A 22,949-nucleotide genomic window follows, 5' to 3' on the forward strand; every position below is an offset into this window, starting at 1 on the left:
TAAACATGAGGATCTCTTTGCACTCCAGCCATCCGCCCAGCCAAGCTGACTCAAGGTCCCCGAGGTACAAAGATGGACAGAAAGGTTTTATACGACTGTGCTGAACCATTCAGAGGGAGAGAGTGTGTGTGGATATGTGTGTGTGTGTGTGTGTGTGTAGGGACAAGAGACTTTAACCAACCCTGACATGCTCCGCAGGAAAGATTTCAAGACTGTTACCAAGGTTACAAGGAGCCTGCCCCACATGCTATCCTCCTCTGTGCATCACAAAGCCAGTGATTAGCCACCACCTTTTCTCCCTGGCTCACCTCTCTAATACTCACTTCTTTGCATCCCACGAGAACTCTCTCATCCCATCTATCCGCCTGTCTCCAATCCACACCTCCTCCTGTTTGTATTTTTCCACAGCAAATCCTCAGCTGTTTGTAAAGAGCTTCTTTTAGACAGGGGGGCTATTTGAGAAATCAGTCTACCCCGGGAAGGAACAGACTAAAAGCCCCTACCAGGGATGGACGTGCATGCGCAACCACATGCTAATGAACACTCCATGAGTCATCTATTGTACCTCACAAAAACTCCCATAGTCTTTCACACATTAACAAAGTCCATCACTCTCGAGGCTCATCATTGCTTAGCAACGAACCAATGGTCTTATTGCTGCACTCTGTAATGCCATGTTTAATGCAGAGTGGGTGGAGGTGAGGCTGGGAACTGTAGGCAGCCCCACAAGCTGCAGAAAAGAGCGGAGGGGGCGAGAGAGGAGGGGGCCCTGGGGTGGGACAAGGAGGCAGTGCTTTTGCCAAATAACTCAGAAGTAGAGACATTGAAGGAAATGAAAAGAGAGCAGAGGATGAAAAAGGAAAAGGGGGAAAAAAAAAAAAAAAAAAAAAAAACACTTGGAGCCGTGACAGACAGGAAAGAGACATTTGGATCGAGACCGAAAGAAGACCAAAGAAAGAAGGGTGCAGAAGGAGAGCCAACTGACTCGCCAAAATGAGCCTGACAACAAAATGCATCACATGCCGCAATTAGTAATCCGGACAAAAAGCTGTCCAATCACATTACAGACATCAATGCCTTCGAGTCAAACAAGAGTCGAGAAATATGACTTTGAGCCAAAGAAAAATGAATCATTATTAATTCAGAGGAACCAAAATGAGAGAGATCATTTGCTCTTGGTTCATTTAATCAAGTCGATCTGACTTCCCTGCAGTATCACTGGCAGAGAGCTGCAGAGGAGCAATGCGAAGGCTAAAGAAAGTTGATTAGGGATATCGCACGTGTACTTTGAAAATACACACAGAAGTGTCATCTGAAGTGACTCATTTCAGGTGCGGTAACGGAATGTCGCACAAATTACTTTGGCGCTAGCGCCCAGGAAACAAAACAATCATTACCTTTAATAGCTGTTGGCAGCAGGGCTCTCTGGGGGTCTGAGGATCCAGTGCTCTGTTTACTGCTGGTGCTCTCCCTCTGCCGGGCCACGGCAACCGCAATGCCAACTGGAGGGTGGCGCACCTCTCCCTCGATGTCCCGACCAAAGGAGCGGGCGCTGTCGGGTCGATCCTGCTCTCTTTTCAGCTGGGGAGGCACCCTCAACGACCCGGGAACACTTGAGCCAACAATGGACCTCTCGCGCTCTCGATCTCGATCGCCTTCCATCCCGATACTAGCCAAACCTCCGAAGGGGCCTCGGGTGTCTGCTGCGAGCCTGGAGGAGGCGGCGGACCCCTCGGCGGCAAAATTCCCGCTGTATTTAATGAGACTCTGCATGGCCGACACCTCCGAGGGTCCGGAAGCTCTCTCCCCCCCGGCGGACACTCCGGGTCGGTAAAGGGCCGCCGGGTCCAAGTAGAGTCTCTGACTCCCTTCCTCGCCCGCGCGGCTCTGCCCGTGCTCGGCGGCGTGCGTTTGCGGCGAATGCCTGTGCGTGTTAGCGTTAGCGGCGGGCCGGTTCGTCGCGTGAGGGGAACGGGAAATTTGTGGCGGCTGACTGTGCGGAGAAGAAAGCCTGTGTCCGTGTTGGGCGGCGAGGGCGGCCATGTGATTGGTAGCGTAGCTGGTCAAAGGACTGATGGGATTCCAATTTTTGTCGGCGCCAGGGCGCTCTGAGCCCAAACGACTTGAGTGTTTGGACAAGTCGCGAGCTTCGGGGCTAAACCTTGATTGATTGGAAGAGTGAGAAGAATCCTGGCCTCGTTTGCCAATGGAACCATTGGAACAAATTACGGAACCTTCCTCTCGGTGATTGCCCGAGTCGCCGGGCTGGGAAAGTCGCGGATGTTCGATCAGGCTCCTCTCGGAAAACCTGTAACTTTCCCGTTCCGGCTCTTTATCGTTCTCTCGCTCTCTGTCTCTGCATTTGTCACCGTGCTTGTCGCGGGCCTGCGATGCAATCTGGATGGGCCCGACCCGCTCGTCATAAACCTCCACAGAAGGTACGTATGTCGGCGCGCTGACTCTTTGCTCTCTCGTGGACTCTCTGAGTGTGTGGGCGAGGGGCACAGCAGTGATTGAGGGCTGCAGGGAAGGAGGAAGGGCGTAGGAGAAGTGGCGCGCCCCTGCCGGCGTGGAGTCATTCCTCCTTTGACGTTCTGACTGAGAGCCTGTCAGCAAATTGGAGTTATTAGAGTTAGCGTTCGAGTGATGGTGGGCTCTTGAGCCCACCTCCCCCTCCCGGATCCCTCGGTCCGTTTCGTGCCCAAGGAGCCTGCTCATGCCTCCGCCCCCGCCTGGAGGGAAAGAGGGGAGCACAGGTGATGGCCTTGACCTGGGCTCCCCCGTGGAGGGCTGAGAGCTTGATTTCTGCGGGTGGTGGTGCGGATGTAGGGACCAGCCATCTTTATCTGTGTCCCTTTCCCTTTCTTTCTCTCGCTCCTTCTCCCCAGGGCGCCCCCGGCGGTCCTCCTCACTCCTGCCATCCAGCGTGAGGTCCACCACGCTGTGAGGTCGCAGCTCCTCTCGTGAGCGCTCTCTGTCTCTGTCCCGTTCCCCCCGATAGAGCCTTTCCCTGCCCGAGTCTCGGGATGCCTTTTGAGGCGGTGTCGAGCTGGACAGTGTGCTTTGAGGAGCGGATGGGGGGTGGAGGGGCGACTGGCTAACAGCAGATGGCAGGAAAAAGCTCTCTAAAAACAGACAAAATTAGAGTAAAGAACAGTAACCTCGACTACACATCTTTGGATGAAATTAGATGCTGGACTGCTTCGACAGTAGCTATCAAAGCGGAGGTCGGCCCAAACATATTTTTTTCAAGAATATGTTCCCAGAAGTCCCACTAGTTGAAACGCGGCATTCTGGTTAATTTTGCGTTTGTGGAATATGAATTAAGCAGCAAAACGCACTCGTTTTCAGCCATCTCTGGGGGCGGCCATTTTGTCTTCTGTCGACTGAAAATGACATCACAACTGCTCACAACGACCAATCACGGCTGACCTGTTGTCTGAATCTGAGCCGTGATTGGTCGTTGCCCCCAGAGATGGCTAAAAACGAGTGGATTAACACTTATTCCAGAAACGCAATATATATCAGAATGTTCTGTTTCAACTTGTGGGCTTGCATAGAACATATCCTTGAAAAAAAATGTTTGCGTTGACTTCCCCTTTAAGAGTGGAAAAAGGAAGGCAGTTACTGACCTTTATGGGAGTCATAGAGGTGATTTTGGGAAATTGAGGGAGGGTCCAAGTGCCCCAGTGATAGGTAGGGACTTGAGTACAGGCTGCCAGGGAGAGGGTAGCCTAGAGACATAAACAGAACACATCGTTTGATTATGTTTGGAAATAGTACAACAGAACTGCACCTTTCATCCAATTAATCCACTCAATAATTTAAATCGTGTGGGGTGCGCAACTGTTCAACAAAACCTTGAGATTCTCTCTTCATTTTCTTAATGTTTGTTATTGTGTGCAGATTAAATTTAATTTTATCTCATTCAAAATCAATAGGCACCGATTAAAGTCCAACAAAGCTATGTTTTAAGAGAAAATTTAATTCACAGGAATTGCAAAATTCTGAATTTTGTCTACTGTCCTCTGAGAAATGGATTAAAAAAAAACACTTCATAAGGAAATGTATTCATTTGAGGAATCTGGACAACAGTTCCAGGCAGGGAAAAATGAATAAAATAGCTACTAGTAAATTTTTAAATTAAACGACCTAAACACTATTGTCTGGTATAAATGAATCAGTCAAAAATATAGATAATAAAGAAGATAAAATGAATGAACTTAATACAACCAGTAATAATAGTGATAACAATAGCCTATCAGCCTTACAAATGCAAACAGTTTACGAGAATGTGAAATATGTCCCATGTCTTTCAAGTTCATAATATTGTTTTGCAGAACAAGGTTTGCATAATTGTCCAACACTCAAAGCACAACTGACCAGCCATATATACTGAAGGAGAAACTACTGATTAAAAGAAATAGTTGTGGCTTAGATCCACTTAAGAAAATGTGCCGGCGCTGAGAACCACTTAAGAAACTTGGCCTGAATACAAAACATTATATCTGGGCAAAGCAAGATAACATTTCAATGTTGGATTGCCGCTTTAAACGTGCAATATAACGAATACAGCACATAACCTAATGAAGGCTTTCATGCTCCTTGATAGTTCCTATATTAGCTCAGCATAAGAAGAATTTGAACAGTCTACACAACTGTGAATGTTACTTTATTTTTTTAAAACCCTTCCAGTTTAGGCCCCCCAAAAAAGATTGATATTATTGGCTTCAGATCCATTGAAACTGTACACAGAAGGAAATTGAAATGAATTGGGTCATAGTCGGAATGCTTATCTGACCTTCATATTTGAGCATTACATACATACTGTACCTCATGTCAGACTTTCCACACTTATGTTTTTTTTTCCCCCCAACCTGCACTCTGTTGTTCCATACGTGGGTGAGCGGTGGGCTCGATTCTGCCTCGGAGCCAGCTGTTGCTCTCAGAGACCAGTTCTTAATATAGAATAAAAAAAAAGGCTCTGCCCTTTATTCCAATGCAAGCAATGTGCTTGTTTGTAACTCTTATGCTAGCTGGTGTTAGCACACATTCCCCACAGGCCCGGTAATGCCAAAACATCTCCAAAGGCGCCGCAGTCACCCCGGCGCGAAACGTTGAGGAGCAGAACCAGCGTGTAAATCTGTCTACCTTGTGAGAGGCCAAAATTGAGGAGCGAGCAGTGCTGGTGCTTGGAGGAAGACACAGTGAGGTGGAAATATAAAAGGCAGCGTTATAGTGAGAGGGCAAATGAATGCAGGGTAGCTTTAACACTAAGCTTCCTTTAAACACAGCAAACATCTCGCATTGATCTCTCACAGCTTTTCATACAGAGCTCCTGTGACGCGTGGGTGTGTCCCAACCGTATCCAAAATCTGACTCTACGCTGCTGGCCAGAAATGCTTCCAGTTTTTACCTTCAGCTGCTACTACAACCAGGCACCGGGCATTGCGAACCGCCTTTAGGCCATGAACGTTTGTATTTATAACCGTGTCTAGGGCCTCTTGAGTCAGAAGGGGTGTTTTAGTAAGAATGCTGTGCTTGAATTCAGGCTACATTTGAAGTCAAATTTCCTTATTCCATCATCTCCTGAATGTACCGAATGTTATTCATCATCATCTTCCTCAACATGACAGTGATGAGCTGTCTTAACTGCACAAAATTTGAATGAAAAGTATCACTTATCTCTCCAAAGTCTGAGTGATTTCGAACTTCAAGTGGATGTCAACCCAAACATATATATTTTTTTCAAGAATATGTTCTATTCAGGGCCACTTGTTGAAACAAGGCATTTTGATATTGCTTTTGTGGAATAATAGTTAATCCACACGTTTTTAGCCATCTCCGGGGGCGGCCATTTTGTCACTTCCGTCGACTGAAAATGACATCACAACTGCTCAGGGCTCAGGTAACGACCAATCACGGCTGACTGTTTTCTCTAGCTGAGCCGTGATTGGTCGTTACCTGAGCAGTTGTGATGTCATTTCCAGTCGACGGAAGTGACAAAACGGCCGTCCCCTGAGATGGCTAAAAAGGGGTGGATTTTGCTGCTTAACTCATATTCCACAAACGCAATATTAATCAGAATGCCGTGTTTCAACTCGTGGGCCTGCTGGGAACATATTCTTGAAAAAAAAAATGTGTTTGGGTTGATTTCCCCTTTAAACCCCAAATGAGATCTATTTGTCATTCTTCTACAGTATAGCCTTTCCCCGAAGCCATTGCAAGATGTGCCTCATTCAATACTTTCAACCACTCCGGCGAGACTTAATCAGGCAACACATAAAGGGGGCACACACATTCAATCACTTAAGAGTTAAGAAGGAGAGGACAGAGGACAAAGACTTCCCAGGAGGAGACAAAGACACTCATACATCCATACATGAACGCATGCACGTGTGTCGAAAAGCTAGGTCAGGAGGAGAGAGAGAAATGTTGAAAAGTGGGGCACGAGAGGGAGTTGAAGAGCATGTTGGGCAGGAGGCTTAAAAAAAAAAAAAAAGAAGAAGAAGATAACACATTACTGCGAGACGTGGCAGGTGAAAGTGAGACCGGCTGAGTGGAGGATAGAGGAAGCGAGACACATTTAGGACAGGGCCAGGAGCAGAGCTACCAGCGGAGAAATAGAAAATGAGAAAGAATCCCACTGGTGGAAGCGATGAGACGACGAGGAAGAAGAACAGGCCTCTGGGGGCAAACGGCAAGTGGCGAGCGACAGCACTCCCCCGACAACGCCACGTCACGTGCGGGCTTTTATGCTGGTGATTGATGGACTTGCATGCATTTACCTTCGTGAGCGTGCGATGCCCAGAGCTGTGCCATCGGCAAACCGCCGGGATTGGCTGATCTGTATGCGGGGTCAGCGGTCAAGGGGGAGGGGCATGGATAACCAGCCAGGAAGGGATTGGATCCCGTTGGGAAGGCATCACCTGGAAAAAAAATAAGGAGTGTCAGTCACCATAGCAACCACCACTGCTAAAGTAATAAGCAGCCAAAACCAATCAATATACAGTACTGTGTATGATACATATTAACAATACCCTGTAGCCTGTGGAAAAACACAGCAGGGATCATAATTCATAATTGTGTGAAAGAACACAGATATGAAGAAAAAAAAAAGATCTAATCTTAAGGTCACATTCACTTCTACGAATGACAGCTTTATCGGTAGGAAATATAGGAGAATTAGGCTTAACTCAACCTGGCAATTTTTTTATTTTTTTTTAAACACACAAGGGCACCTTGTGTTGAGCTGAGCTGAGCCAAATTATGCCGCATGGATTTGCATTTCAACGACAAGTTTAAGTGCATCACAGACATTTTAGGTGTCAACCATTTCAGCTTCTCACACCCTAAAACGTTGGAAACTCAAACAATAGCTTCGGGGGCGGGGGGGACGACAATTTTTTAAAACGTGGCGCAACCGCTGTCACTGAAAGTGCATGTGGCATTATCAAAGCTCAGCTCGAGAAAATGCTTCATTTTAACTGTGGTAAACTTTGTTCAATGCTTGAGAGTTAATGCTCAAGTGTTCCTTTTAAATATTGTAATTCTTGTTAATTAAGGTTTCATGAAGCCTACTGCTTGATCCTGGTTTGTGACTGATAAACGGGCAGTCGATGTGTATAGTGGAACGGAGAGAGTTTAACCTTTGAGGTTTTATTGTATCTACTATCGACTACACGTTATTATTCCCTTTAGGGCTCAATGTAATTAGCTTTTATTACGTTTGTTTCGGATTCGGCAGACATCATTCCTAACTTGATTATCTCAACAAACAGGCATCAGTTGGACCATGATGATGTCCACCGCGTCTATTTAACTCACACTAACCTCATTATAGACACATGCAGGATGCACTGCGTAAAGAATGCAGAAATCAAACAAACAACCTTTAAGGCCGAATCCTTGGAAGAAAGAAGTCCTTGACTCAGCATGGATACGTTTATCAGGCTATTTTTAACGCAAGCTCATCCAAGCACTATCAGACCATTAGCAAACTTTGAACCTTTGAACTATTGCCGCTTCCTCCAACCCGCACATCTCAAGAGCTCCAAAAAGGTTTTGGCATTGAACTGAGGTGTCTCACCACTACCCCGCCCAGACCATTAACCAAAAGCAGTGCACAGCCATTACGCTGATAAAACTAGCCATGTGTGTAGGGGAACGGGTGCTTTTGCCTCTTCAACATTGGGGCGGGGCGGGGACGCGTGCGTGCGTGCGTGCGTTTTAGTCCAATGGGAGTCACGATGCACGCTGAGGAGTTTTTTTTTTTCTTCTGCATCTAAATAAGTACATTAAAACTGCAGTATGTCAGCCCACAGATGCATTTTCAAATCAATACAATTTTCTCATTAATCAACAACAGTGTGCGAATCATTCAATGCAATGGCACATTAAACAGATTTAGTCAAGGGGCTCCAAATGTGTATGCGCCACAAGAGTAAATGTTCAGTGTGTGTGTGTGTGTGTGTGTGTGGCTTAAGAAGAGCACTGTATGATCACCAACATGTGCAAACAGTTCTGGTTTTTCAGTGAATGCTCTTTGAATGGAGGCATGTGGCCAACAAGTGGCCACATTTTCTTTTTTTTTTTTTTTTTTTTTAACACCCTTGAAAAAACATAAGCACAATACACCCTCACACACACACACACACAAAGTGTGATTAACCTTCGGTTTGTCTCAGTCGGTTAACTCTGCTGGAAAGCAATCCCCACTACCGCCGACTGCCCCCGACGACTGCAGCAGGAGACATATTTGGGAGACAGCGGAACCTTCAAAATTGAACATTTCATTCAGTGACGCCGGTGGAGTTCCAAGTTGTTCCAATTTCAAAATCAGTCTCCCATGGGAAATAATGAAAAAGGCCATAAATGTGTCGCAGGCTGTAACCGTCGCCATCATAAAACATTTCTTTAACTGTACAGGCAGTGTTTGAATTAACATTCTAACATTTCATATACGTAGTAAATAAAAACGTAAGTGAAGGGAAATCCTTTGAAGAGCGGACAAGATGTTTATCGGAGAGGTAACAGAAAACCATTTGCAGCATATTTTAACTTTATTTGTACTATACAAATAAAATTGATTGGATTATATATTTGGTGGATTTTCTGCCAATTCAGAACTTATATCTTTTTTGACAACAAAAAAAAAAAAGACTTTTACAATTACAATCGTTGTTGTGGGGTTTTTTTTCATTTTTGTGGTACATATTCAGAAGGAGCCAATGAATTGTTTTAACAATACAAAATTCATTTGCGCCAATCAAAATTAAAATCAAAATGGATTTACAGCATTGCGGGCGAGGGAAAAAAATGTTACCATTTATCAAAGCCAAGACATACTCTTATAACATATGCAATTTCCTCGGTTTGCATGTTTACTGTGGGAAAATGAGTGGCTGGTGTATCTTTGAGCAACCAAATAAAGACAGTGTTTAATTCAAGTCAGGTTTCCATTTTTCTTCCATGAACAGAAGTGGTTTGACTACAATATCAGTCATGTTTTTCTTTGCACACAAATTGTTTTGTTGATGAGAAGCGGGTGTGCTCTTACTGCGGCATCTTCTTGTTCATTTATTCCCATTATTGTTCTCAATTGAGCACACGTCTACAACGAAATCCAAACAGTGCAAAACCAGGGAAAACAGAGACGATAGCTCTCTCTGATACAGTAAATACAAGCCAGAATATGAGATTAATATATATACCCGGAACTACGCTATGATTTCAGCATGGGAAATTGCAACCGCAAAGCAATTCCCATAAAAAAATAAACATTTCGAATGAAAAACAACAATTTAACAAAAAAACATAATGAAAAGGTGCGATACAAAAACAAACCTACACTACATTACATAACAAAAACATTGGCTGACTATTGTCTTTTAACACTACCCTTTGATTCCATCTATGCCTCCTTCTAACTGTTAGTCAGTGTGCATTAATGGGAGAGCAGTGTAGTCACGTACTCTTACACACAATGCAGCCAATCACCACCTGCCAAGGGGGTTTAGTTCCCCAGCAGATCACATTCCAGCTGGCCAAAGAGCAGGCTCTCACTACAGAACACGTTAAGCAGCGCAGTTGTCCCAGTCAACTATGGCTTAATCTTAGCATCTCATGTGCGCACACACACACACTCACGCATACAGTGTGAGGTGTCAAAAAGTTCCAGGACTGCTTTCAAGATAGATTTCAAACTACAAGTTTTCCTCTTGTAGTAATGCAGCCTCGCAGCCATTTCTGTCGCACCTTCACGCACTCCTGGAATGATTCTTCAGAGAGCCTCATCATCGCGGCCACCTTGAAATTGACGACGCCTTCAAAACGGGTCCCCACGATGACCCCTTTGAGTTTGGGAAAGATGGTGGGGGGGAAAAAAAAATCACACAGAGCCAACTCGGGTACGTAAACTATGTTCTTCTCGGCCAGGAACTGTCGGATGCTCAGTGCCATGCGAGCAAGCGCGTTGTCGTGGTGAAGCAGCCGCAAGTTGCCATGCCGCAACTCTCGCCTCTTCTCGTGCGCTGAACCAAGTCAAATGTATTTTTGGTGACACCAGACCTGAGACTTTTGTGACACACCTCATATAAATATTTGTCGTGGGGGTGAGAATATCACTCTAAAATTCTTTTTGGCTTTTCTGCACAGTGGAGGTGACAGGAAAGAAGGGGGGCTAAAACATTTGTTCTGCACGTTCCAGAAACAACATTTGAAGTAGTTTGAAGAGAAATGCGTCTTGAAATGTTTTGGAATTAGTCTCATTACCTCCCTTTCTTTCCTCCAAGCCTTTTTTTCTTTATTTCTCACTCCCACCGAGTCTATTCCCCTCACACACACACACACACACATACTCACATGCACGCGCACACACAAACAGCTCCCACTTCACAAGATGGTTACTTTTCCATATTGGTATGAGTGAGTTGCCAGGAAACATGCTCTGACTGCAAGCATCTTCTTGCCTCCATATTCAAATTCACAATAAAAGCGACTGAAAGGACTGTTAGAATTCAATTGGGAAAATCGAATCTACTGTTTAGCAAACTAGACATCCCCTTGAAAAGTTTTAAACAAGAGTTTGTTTTACACAACTCTGTAAGAATTTTGGAACAAATCAAGAGGATCTTGCATTTTAAACCAGCCATATTAGATTCTGTTTTTAGGCGGTGGTCAAGTCGAGGTATGATTTCAATTAAGGATCTTTACATTGATAATGGGTTTGCATCGTTTACGCAATTGCAAACGAAGTTCAGTCTCCCGCCTGGTCATTTCTTTCGGTACTTGCAGATAAGACATTTTATGAGCCGTTCTTTTGCTCATTTTGACAAATTGTCAGTGCAACATGATTTTTTTTTGAGCTTCTGAGAAAACCTCCAACCTCCAAACATTTGGTTTCACAATTTGTCAATCTTTTTTTTTTAAACCGGTTTCCTCGAGACAAATCAACGAGGCTTGGACAAGAGACGCGGGTGTGGAGATCTCAACTGATATGTGGGAAAGGGCTTTAGCAGGAATAAAGTCTTGTTCAATAAATGACAGGCTTCAGCTTATACAGTTCAAAGTTGTACACCGTTTGCATTATTCTAAGATCAGGCTGAATAGACTTTTTCCCCTTTTGGTCTGAGATCGTTCAATCGTACAGTCTTATATATAAGAAAGCTATGGCACCTGATGTTTTAACTGTGATATTTGTACATTTGGAAAAATCTGGGGACCTTTTATTGATTATATCAAGCAGAAGTGGACTCGACCTGCAACCTCTGGGGACTGATCTGCGGACTCTGCTCCTCTCGATCTGGACGTTGGAGTTTTCCTGACTTTTATTTTGTGGACTGTGTGTATTAAGTTGATTACTTTTTGTGAATATGTTTTTGCACTGGCAGTGTTTGTTTGTGTTATGTATGCATAAAAACATTTTTAAAAAAGAAATCAATTCGGGGAAAGATGCTGCCATGGACAACAGTGGAATCAGTGAATTCGACTTTAAGGAGGGGGGGGACAAGAATCATGAGCAAAAAGCAATGAAAGATTGAAACCCCCCCCAAAAAAAATATTAAAAATAAATAAATAAATGAATAAAAAGCAGTATTGGAACAGGTACAAAAGCAAGAAAACTACAAACAAATAATCTGAGATGTCCTCCACAGCGATATACACACGCACCCACACACACACACCATCTGTTATCCATCAGTAGTTGGAGGGATTGAGGGGGGCATCAATTGATTTCTGTTTTTTATTTCCTGCAAGAAAAAACAAACCGACTATAAAACTCTGCTCTGCTTCCAAAGTCCGTCACCACCAAGCACCACACTGCCACTGGTAACCGTAACAAGAAACGATTCTTTCCATCACACAAGAGAAGGCGGATGCAGATTTGCAACACACACATTCACGTGTACGAGTTTGAAACGCTTACATGCCCGATGTGGAGCGGCATTACCGAAAACACCACTAAACTAATATGTTTTGAATCATCTGCGACTGTCATTTGATGCTCTTTGATATAAGGATTTAAGACCATAGCAGAGGCAATTTTCCCGGTTGATATTTAAATAATTCAGAAAAGCTGGCAATCCTGTCTTGGTATCTCAAATATTTACTGCACATTCTTTGAAAACAAAGCTCAGTCAGAAGTCCACAGGCCTCTGTCAAGGCTAATCAATCATCTCAACTTTTCTAGCTTAATGCTAACACATGTTACAAAACACCATAGATGGGCTAACAAAACTATCATCCTCCTTTTCCTTATTAACTCATTCACAGCCATTGACAAATTGATTTGTCTTTTCAAAGTCCAGGCATTAAATCCCAGGAACTTATCTATATACTTTTTCTATTTTTTTTTTCAAACGTTAGGAGTAAAAAAGGGTCTGAAAATGTCTGGCAGTGAATGAGTTAAAAACCATGTTAGAAAAATGCTGTTGGTGTTTTGGGGGGAGCTGGATTGCATTAATGGTATTTCCATTCATTGCAATGGGGAAATGTGATTTGATGTACAAGTGTTTTGCGTTATAAGCGTAGTCACAAAATGAATTACCCTTGCAAGTCAAGGCACCACTGTAAATTTAAAAAAAGCAATCCATATTTCTATCTACAATCCAAGCTTTATATCACGAAATCCCGTGACTGTCAACCACTGAATGTTGGCACATTACCACGCCGGGAGAAATCCAATCCAATGTCCCTTAATTGGTCCGAATAAGATTATATATTAAGTGTAAATAGTGCATCTTTGTTCATCTACCCATGCCAGTGATGTATAGACAGCCACAGGCAAAACAATTAAATGATTTTCCATGTGACGGCAGAGGGGACAAAATTTGCTTGTTTATTTCAGTACACTGTACATACTTTCAGTGATATTTTAGTCTGGTGGTGTGAGATATTTCTCATGTGAAATGTGTAGTTTAGCTCAATAAAGGTTAGTAAACACTGCCTTATATATTACGCATTGGCGTTTGCAAGACCCCAAAGCAGTTCTTAAACTAGAAGTCAACCCAAACATAATCGTTTTCAAGAATTGGGCCTATGCAAGACCACTAGTTGAAACAAGACATTCTGATAAACATTGCATGTGTGGAATAAGAGTTAATCCACTTGTTCTGAGCCATCTCTGGGGGCGGCCATTTTGTCATTTCTGTCGACTGAAAATGACATCACAACTGCTCAGAGCTCAGGTAATGACCAATCATGGCTGACCTGTTTTCTGAAGCCGAGTCGTGATTGGTTGTTACCTGAGCCCTGAGCAGTTGTGATGTCATTTTCAGTTGACAGAAATGACAAAATGGCCGCCCCCTGAGATGAGTAAAAAGGTCCGGATTTTGCTGCTTAACTAATATTCCACAAACGCATTATTAATCAGAATGCCGTGTTTCAACTGGTGGGCCTGCTGGGAACATATTCTTGGAAAAAATGTGTTTGGGTTCATTTCAACTCTTAGACTTGGACCAGTCAGTCCATAAGTCAGCAACTGCTGAAATTAATTGTGATTATGATTAACTGACTCACTACCAGTGACAAATGTACTTGTCTTTTCAGTCCAGCCATTCGATCCCAGGAACTTATTTATATTGTTTTCAATTTTTCCTTAGGGTATAAAAGAGGGTCTGAAAATGTCTGGCAGTGAATGAGTTAACACAAAGCTCTCGCCATCCACGTTTTGCACTTGGGAGGAGGTACTAATGAAGCTCCCCGCTTCAAGCAGCATGTTTTGCAGTGGAAGGAGTGACACACAAACAAGTGTCGAGCAAGTGTGGAATTTCCTTGTACAGTTTGACGTACAATAGAAACAGCGCGGAGTGCGAAGATGACAGTCAATTGTTGATTAAACAAAAGGAAGGATCAGCGTGCCAGAATAACACTTTTCCCTCTCTCTGTCCGACGCTTTCACAACACTGCACATCCAGACTCTAATTGTAGGGTCTTACTCCAAATGTGTGACCTTTTGTGAGGGGGCATGCTGAGACTCACCGGGCAAACATAAAGACAAGACGGCAGGCTCCATGTGACCTTGGTTGTTTGGTTCTGGCAGAGCGAACGAGTTAGCTAATGCACTGGGTATTTCAACATGCTACAGCCTGCTCATTTGTGCGTCAACTGATGTGTGCGCGCACACACATACACGCGAGTCTATCAGTCTCGTGTTTGACAGCCGTGTGCGCGAGGTATGCTTGTGTGCCGTTTGTCTACCTCTGACAGGTTTATTGTAGCGGGGCAGCGGTGCCTTGTGCTTTCCCTTAAAGAGCCTGTTTTCTTTCCTGAAAGATTCAATTTATCTGAGAGGGGGACGTGTCCTCCGTCTTCTTGCGCGCACACACAGAGAGGACTGTGCCTTGCTCACATATAAACACACGCACTCACTACATTAATATTAACGTAAACAGACGCTATCCAAGCACCGTGGAAGACAAATTGGTATGGGCTGAGACAACACGGTCCTGCCCTACAAGCTGCATGAATTATACTTGCACTCGAGTACCTCGCTGTGGATATGTACTGTATGCATGTGTGTGCGTGAGAGAGCATTTGAAGGGCTATCTCATTCATCTGATTGTATGAGAGTGTGTTGTGGTCAGGAAAAATCTCTAGGCGGCTAGTCCCAGGGGGGAAACCGCGGCCCTAGTAGCAATAAGCACAATCACATGCGCCTATTCCCACACACACAAGACAAACACAACTCTGATCTTATCCACTGGAGGGGAAAAAAAAAACAAAAAACGATGCTTCCCACCTTGGCGATGTGAAGCCAATTGAGTCTTATTTTTTCTCAAGTGTGCGGACCCCTCATCCCTGTTAAGTATGACTTTGCTCCAAAAGCTACTCCGACGCATTGGGAGTACCTTGGCTTCAAGGTAATCGTCTGCCGTAATGGACAATTGTTCTTCAAGTACTCAAGTGACACCTAGTTTGAATCTGCATCTGGAATTTATCCCCACAACACTCATTACTCACAGCTGATGTCATGCATCATGTCCACAGCAGTTGTTTAGGGGGGAAAAAAACCACAAAAAAAAACACATCATACTTTCTGGGAAATGCAAGTGAGCATTAAGGATTGAAATGTGGCTAAAGCTGGGAAAAGGGGGCATTTTTAGAAAACTGCGCGACCAAACACCGTCTTGATTGTCAGCACACTTTCGAAAATAGCCTTCAAATGCCTGCAGCTTTTTCAGAGTAATGGTGAAGAGAGCCATTTCTGGCCTGGTCTCATTCATCAGTGTAGTTACATTTGTGTAGGTCCTACATCTGCTGCTCTCCATGCACAAGGGAGGTAACGGGACAGATGGCCTCAATCTGGTGACGAAAGGCTTCAGTAGACCTCTGGTAGACAGAGAAAAATGTAAAGCCACAAATAGCAACTCGGCTCGTATCATTTAAGACATGGTGGAAAAAATAGCTAATTGTTCACAGCTTAAAAGCTGTGCCGCATAGAAAGCTCACAATCACTGGTGTGCTTCTTTATATACACACTTGTTAATGTGCTAAGGTGTGACAAGGTAGATTGCAAGTATGCACGCAATGCGGGGCTGACAAAATTAGTCGATTAATCACGACTACGATCAAAATCGTCCACAATGTATTTAATAGTGGACGTGTAGATGGTAACAGTGGGTCGTTTATTTATGGATTTAGTTATTTGGCGCTTCGGTTTTTCTCTCGAAACTGCCTCGTCTCCCGCTTCTACCGCTGGCTGTTTGCCTGTCTGTGACGCACATGCGCAGTAGTGGTAATCTGGGTCGTGCGTGTCGTAAACAGAAGCATGACCAAATAATATATGAACATCAACGCCTTGGTACGCTTTTATTTTGAAGTTGATCCTGACAGCATGTCGCGGCGTAAAGGCTGACTTGTAGTTGGGTTGTTTATATTCCTGTGACAAAACTGATGCCGCTGATGTCAACAACACAACGTCGTCTTGAAATCAAATTCAATCTCTAATTAAGGACACTTAAAATATTTTAAAAAACACTTAAATTACATTGATATTGTGTCATATTGCACCCGTGTCCAGCGTTTAGCAGCGGCTCAAGCGTTAGCATCTCTTTTCCACCAACATACCAGGAAATAGATGTATGTGAGGAAAAACAAACTATACGTATTTATCCGGCTGTGCTTTCCACACAGAACCAAGCAAAGCTAGATATTTCCACAACTGTGGGCAATTTCACACAGCCACATATCAAAACAACAAATCAAATAATTGGACAAAGGGCGACGTCGGTGCCAGCATCTGGTGAGTATAAAATACTTGTGGTACACTAAGAACTGCTTTCAGCATAGCAGGAAGGGAGAAGTCAATGTCAGGTGTTAAACTTTACACATTGTTTTTTGGCATTGCACTACACGGAGGCGGCGCCCCAGCTTTGGTATCAACTCTGAATGACTTAGTCGCCCTTTCCAAACAGCAGCACGAGGGGAAAAAAAAAAAAGATCGGGAACCCTGCGATGGTGCAATAGTCCAATCTGCTACAAAAGTGGAGCCAAAAAAACAAAAAACAAAAAAAACATCTTCAATTCCATATAACAAAAACACCAGCTTGACTCATTTGATTACTCACTGGGTGCTTGAGTTCAAGCCGTTTGTGGTAATTAAAAGTGGAACATTGCTACCATTTGCAATTACCAAATAACTGTCATGTCGCGGAGCCAGGGTTTTATTATTGCAAGCACGGGACTGGTATCTCAATCCTGTTTGGTTGATGTAATCTGTAGGGATTTGATATTGAAGAGAAGCCATAAAGCCAAACGACCTGTTTCATATGGTGCTGTGTGGGCTGGTGAGTGCGCGGAGGGGAAGAGTCAGCAAGTGAGAGGGTCAGTGTGTGGGCAGAAACAAATACACACCACCGTTTCATAAGGAGAGTTTAACTGTCAACCTGGACTGGAACAGTGATTGGGTCAATTTTGCTTTACAGCCCTCCCTGCGAATACACCTGGACATTGTCCACACAATGCAAAATGCTTTTTCAGTACTTTTCAAAGCAAAATCCTTTTTTTTTTTCTCTTAAAAATGGACTCAAATGAGTGTTTTCACAACACAAAAATAATGAATTTAATACTCGATAACAATAGTGAACGATACCATGGAAAAAAACCTGAAATGTCAGTGAAAGTAGTGAAAACAGATGAAAATCATGTAATTTCAAATTGTGTGTATTTTTTATTCATAATCAATAGTATTAATAATAATAATCTCAGCAACTCAGATAAGCTAAAATAAATGTCTTGTAAATTTCACACATCACAGAGAAGAGCTGGCCAAATTTAAACATTTTTTAAAAATACCCAAGTATATGAAATGAGGCTTCAAATGGTGGAAAATCAAGCTATTCTCCCACTCGCAAAGGTTGTAGGCGTGTCATACCTCACTCAATTTTCAACAGTCAATCAAATACCACGGCTACGATCTGGAAAAATTGATGCTACTTTGGCATCTTTCTCATAAATACATATAACTACATGTTTGTGCCGCAAAAATATACCCACTTAAAGCCTCCGGTGGCTGGGCTATATCCCACCGGGTCGTCGCGGGGGGTTTTCCACGTAACGAGGCACTCTAAAGCAGCCACACCAGAGTGAAGCCCCCTTTCCATTTGCTTATCTCGGTGCCGTGTGCGCACTCACGGCTGGCAACGAGGCACTCTAAAGCAGTCAGACCAGCGCAAAGCCCTGGTCCACACTCTAAAGCGGCAATGCCAGCAAACTATTTGAAGAGATGATGCATTGCATTTTCGGGGTCTAGGCATTGCTAGCTCGCTAATTGCACGTAGCAATTGCACCAGACAACTACTGATGTAAACGAAGGCACTCAAGTTTTTATATAGCAAGGGAGGGGTGACTTGTAATGAATTCTAAAGTGCGTCATCGGGCCCCATTTTAGTTTCAACATTTTTTTTCGCAAAAAAATAAAATGATCTTAACAGTAGTCATTATTCAGTCAGGATTTAAAATTTGATAAATAACTACTTTATATAAATCCCAAGTTCATTATTAAGTTTGAACATATTATGCAGTATTTCTTTGCTTTGAGCGCATTTGATTTCTTCCATATTAAATATGGTCGGTCTATAAGCAACACTATTTGAATAATTGCCTCGTCGAATGCAACCAGTCGTGCATATGTTTTGCTTGGGGAAGAAAAAAAGAAGAAAAAAAAGGAAAAGTCATGCTCGTTAAGACTTCTATTTGAAATGTGTCACATTTGCTCATCTGTGGCTCTTTGAACCTTTTGACGCTTCCATTGTGCAGGGTATGTGACCTGCACACTGACTGGAGGTGTTCCCTCCTCTTGTCTGCGGCTTTGCATCAGGTTTTGCACACTTGCTTTGCAGTATCTTTCTGACTGTCAGCCGTGTTAGCAAAATGATTGCACATCTCACTCTGCGCCTCGCTTTACTTAACGAGCTGCGGACGAACGCAAAAGGTTTTGACCATTTTCGTTCTCACTCCAAACATGTTCTGAGGACTTTTTAGGAGGTGCCACCCAGAACAGAAAACACCGTGGGTACATAGCCACAAACTGCTGCCTGAAACCTGGCTGTGTGCGTCACTCTTAAAATACTAAGAACAAGTGGCATCGTGTCATTTTTAACGGCACAGTATCGCAGCCATGCAAAACTAAAACAAACTTTTTTTTCTCTTTAAATGACCACTGCTCTGCTGAGTTGGCTTGGAATTTTTTTTCCTTGTCACACGAGAAAATGTAGAAATCATCTGAAAAAAAACTGTCATCCAACAACACACGCAGTCATTACGGCTCCTAATGCTGATTGCATGCATGTGTGTTGAGGGGGGTTGACAAATAAATGCTCTTTAGGGGGTGTCGTTTCATTTTACCAGACATGTAGCATAATGTTACCTCTAAAACTGTATGCCGCTGAACAGTTCTGGAGAAAACATGTCTCTAAAGCCGATGACATCTTGCCATCATGCATGCTGACGCACAGTTTGACAGTTAAGACTGCGACACAAAACATTGCCTGTACACTTAATAACGATTATGACCATGACAAATTTACTCTAGAACATTCTTTTCCTGTTTCCGTTTTAATTTATTCCAAATTCAAACAAATCAGAAGTCAAATCAGAAGTTAAAAAAAAGGGGGGCGTGTATCCATCTCAGAGGTTTCATTATGCACTGCACCCCGCGTGACACAAAATACTGTACACGCAAACCACATTCGACAACAAGATCGAAGAATGGCGCCCATCTGAAACATTAGCATCTCTTGGGGTTTACCCTTGAACAGAAACCAGAGAAACTGTAATTGTATATCTGTCTGCAGCTACATGACTTCAGGGGGGATGTAACACGATGACAGTATTTGTCAGACTTTCCATTTTCAGAAAAAAAACAAAAAAATTGCCTACAGCTGTAACCTTCCTCCATACAACGTGTGTTTAGAACCAGAGGCGGCTGACGTTCCCCTGGTTGACCACAAGGCTCTGCACACATATATAAAACTTCCATTACTAATAACAGGAGCAGACGTGACAGGGAGTGCAACTACAAGGTGAATCACTAGCTCAGAGGGGAATAACAAACACTGCATTTGATCTACTGACTGGTCAGGTAATGCCAAAACACTCACTAATCAGCTAGAATAACACAAGGAGGTTGGTTTAATGGTTTACAGCAAAGTCCCTTTATCCAGCAAACGCATAAGAACATTCAGCTCGCCCTTTCAATATACTGTAGATTTCTCAACACATAAGCCAAGAGAAATGGAAAGAAGAGCAACAGCCACTGGCAGAATGTTCCCAGAGAAGAGTGCTCCCGAACCGTACAGATGCATTGTCACTACAATAAACACTGCAATTCAGTCCAGCCAGCAGTCTAAGTATCACATTGCTGCAACATCACACGTCGAGCAGTCCAATTCTGACAACACGCACAAGCAACATTTGGAACATGAATGGCGGTTTAATGGTCACATGCAATCCAAGAGCACTGCACTCTGGACTGCCCACTGCTGTGCTCCTGTTTGGGCCAAGTACTTTTCCACTCATGTATTGCCCATTGAAACCGTGGGAATCCTTCACACGATGCCGTACTTTCATATCTCAAACTTGCCCCTGCCTTTTTTTTTTTCTTTCGTTATTAACATTTTTACAGTCGCTGCCTCTATAAAACAAGGCGACATCTGGCCTAATTTTAAACATTATAACATCATCCAGTAATGAAAATGCATGCCAAGTGACACAAACAGCCCGCCTTTAAAGTTAATAGTTAATCCTTAGGAGTGCATTTTATTGCAGTCGTGGTGGCATTAAAGTATCGTAAGATTATATACTCACTGTGGTGTCCGTGCAGGTTAATAGCCGATGGTGGTAAGAATTTTCCGGAGTGGAGGGGTGGCGGGTGAGTCGCGGCCAAGTGGCCGGGGGAAGGAGGGATCCTCCCGGCTGCTCCTGCAGCCCCGAGTCGGTGAGGCTCCACGGCGAGCCCCGCCAGCAACGGGGGAGGTACGTGGACGGATCGGGGAGCTCCGAAATCTCTGCCATCCATTATCCACAACAGGGAAAGTTAGGATAACAATTTGTCCTTTCGGATAGGCGACCTATTCCGAAAAAAGCCAGTTTGGGCTATAATAATAGCAATAATAATATTAATAATGTCTTTAGTGGTCCGGGAGATTCGGACTCATTTTCAGCCATTCTGCTGACCTGTGAAACAAAACAAACCAATCAGTTGATTTACAATAACATATAATGTACATTTTTAAAAATAGACAAATTCCTTCATGTGTATTTTTCATCGTTTCAGCGACCAAGCGGCGCATATGTGCAGTGACGCAGTTCGCGAAAAAACACTTAAAACAGACTGTTGGTTCTCTCTCACAATTATACAACCTTAACTCAAAGTAAATAATTTCATCGCGATTGAACCTAAATCGACAGCGTTGCGGTTCAGTCTTAAAGCGAAAAGAGGCGCTCCGCCCCCCGATGCGCAGCGAGCAGTCAGCCGCTACTGGGCTTCTCGTCCCGGGGAAACGCGACCAGCACGCACCGGTCAGTGGCTCCGCGCCGCCATGAACATACTCGGCGATTATTGCATGGGATCTCATACGTTCATATTTTATTCCATTTTCACATCGACCAGCTTCACTATTTAACCCCTATTTCATACGTTAGGTCGCAGTCACCGCGCTAACCAAATGCAACGTAAATACACAGCGAATGCACATTAAAAATAAAGTTGTAAATAGCCGTCGTTAGTCAGAGCCATCGTGGCGTTATGCTGCACACAATTTTTGTCAGGGGCTAAGCAATCAGGTATGTGTGCTACTTTAAAGACACTAAAATGTCATTTTCAATTAAAAGACGTCGGCGATGTATATGTTGTTTGAGTCAATATTTTTACACGAGTTTGACCTACTTTGTAAATGAGCGTTCTGCCAGCGAACACGGCGTCTTAAAATAAACGTTTAATAAATTACTGTGAGGAAAGTGAAAGGCAACCGTCTACAAACATCGTGAGTGCCTTTTACGCCAAAAAATACACAAGTTAACTTGAAAAAAAAAGGAGCTGAGAGTATTTGCGACTTTTCGTGTTATTTAAATTATGGATAGATCCGCTAAACAAAACCGAATAACGTTAAGTCAGCCCTTAATATAAATGTGAATCAACCCGGTGCAACGTTTAGAAGGAGAAAACAGAGCGAAAGTGGACTTAACCTTCAAATGCTGCAAGCAAACATTACAGCAATGACTCGTGATATGCAGGCGGGCAGATCTCTTCCACACGGCTCATTCGACAACAGTTTTATTTTCTTGGACGCAACACTGCAAACACACGTTTACATCCCCAGGCAATATTAATGAACCCGTATGCGGAGTTAAGACGGCATTTGGGGCTGTGATCTGCGTGCTTTTAGTGGCGGAGAAACACGACATTAAGAGCCACGTTTCAAAGTTTGCAACCATTCCGTAAACGGCTTAACTTTCTCGGGCATGGAGGGTGTTTGTAAAAAAGTCATGTTTTCACTCCGCAGAGAATCACCAAGAACCTTCGCGCCCGACCCAAAACAATATAGCTTGTGAGAAATAGCGAGAAATCGCAATATTTCTTCAGGAAGGCGACAGAAGAAAAAGTACAAAAACAAAGTCAAGGCGCTTACTTGAAAAGGGAGGGGTGTTAAGGAAGCGAGCACACCATTTAAAAATACCAATGAGTCTCGCAAAGTGCGTCCAAGTTGCTTGGAGAACTGCTGTAGTCCATTCCAGGCTCATTCGAAGGTGAACTAGGGGGGGAATGGGGGAAGCGAGAGACCCCGTCTCGTCCGTTTACTCCTCAGCAATGAAACATAGCATTGTTTTACAAGCCCCGCCCTGTTCGGTAGCACCGCCCGTTTAAGAGTCCCCGCCTATTGGTTGGCGACAGCTCCTCTGTGAGTGGCTACTTCTCACATCGATCAAATTCCAAACACTGGCTCCTT

General features: G+C 43.6%; 1 protein-coding gene across 2 annotated transcripts in view; it reads right to left on the bottom strand.

The window, feature by feature from the left end:
• tnrc18 (trinucleotide repeat containing 18) overlaps window positions 1-22,949 on the bottom strand; it is a 52,073-nt gene extending 29,124 nt beyond the window's left edge. Inside the window, exons 1-5 of one of the 2 annotated variants that reach the window (XM_086055075.1) lie at window positions 22,632-22,949; window positions 20,809-21,177; window positions 6,789-6,929; window positions 3,633-3,734; window positions 1,398-3,125 (exon numbers count right to left, since the gene is read on the bottom strand). In XM_086055075.1, the coding sequence (XP_085911201.1) occupies window positions 1,398-3,125; window positions 3,633-3,734; window positions 6,789-6,929; window positions 20,809-21,019 (2,182 nt within the window). In that variant the 5' untranslated portion in view covers window positions 21,020-21,177; window positions 22,632-22,949. Of the gene's footprint in view, window positions 1-1,397; window positions 3,126-3,632; window positions 3,735-6,788; window positions 6,930-20,808; window positions 21,178-22,188; window positions 22,279-22,631 lie in introns of those variants that run through there. The other variant, XM_086055076.1, reaches the window with a different exon arrangement.

The sequence above is a fragment of the Filicampus tigris genome, chromosome 16 (assembly GCF_054856515.1).
Source record: "Filicampus tigris isolate MCC_2025a chromosome 16, RoL_Ftig_1.0, whole genome shotgun sequence".
In the NCBI taxonomy this organism is placed as follows: Eukaryota; Metazoa; Chordata; class Actinopteri; order Syngnathiformes; family Syngnathidae; genus Filicampus; species Filicampus tigris.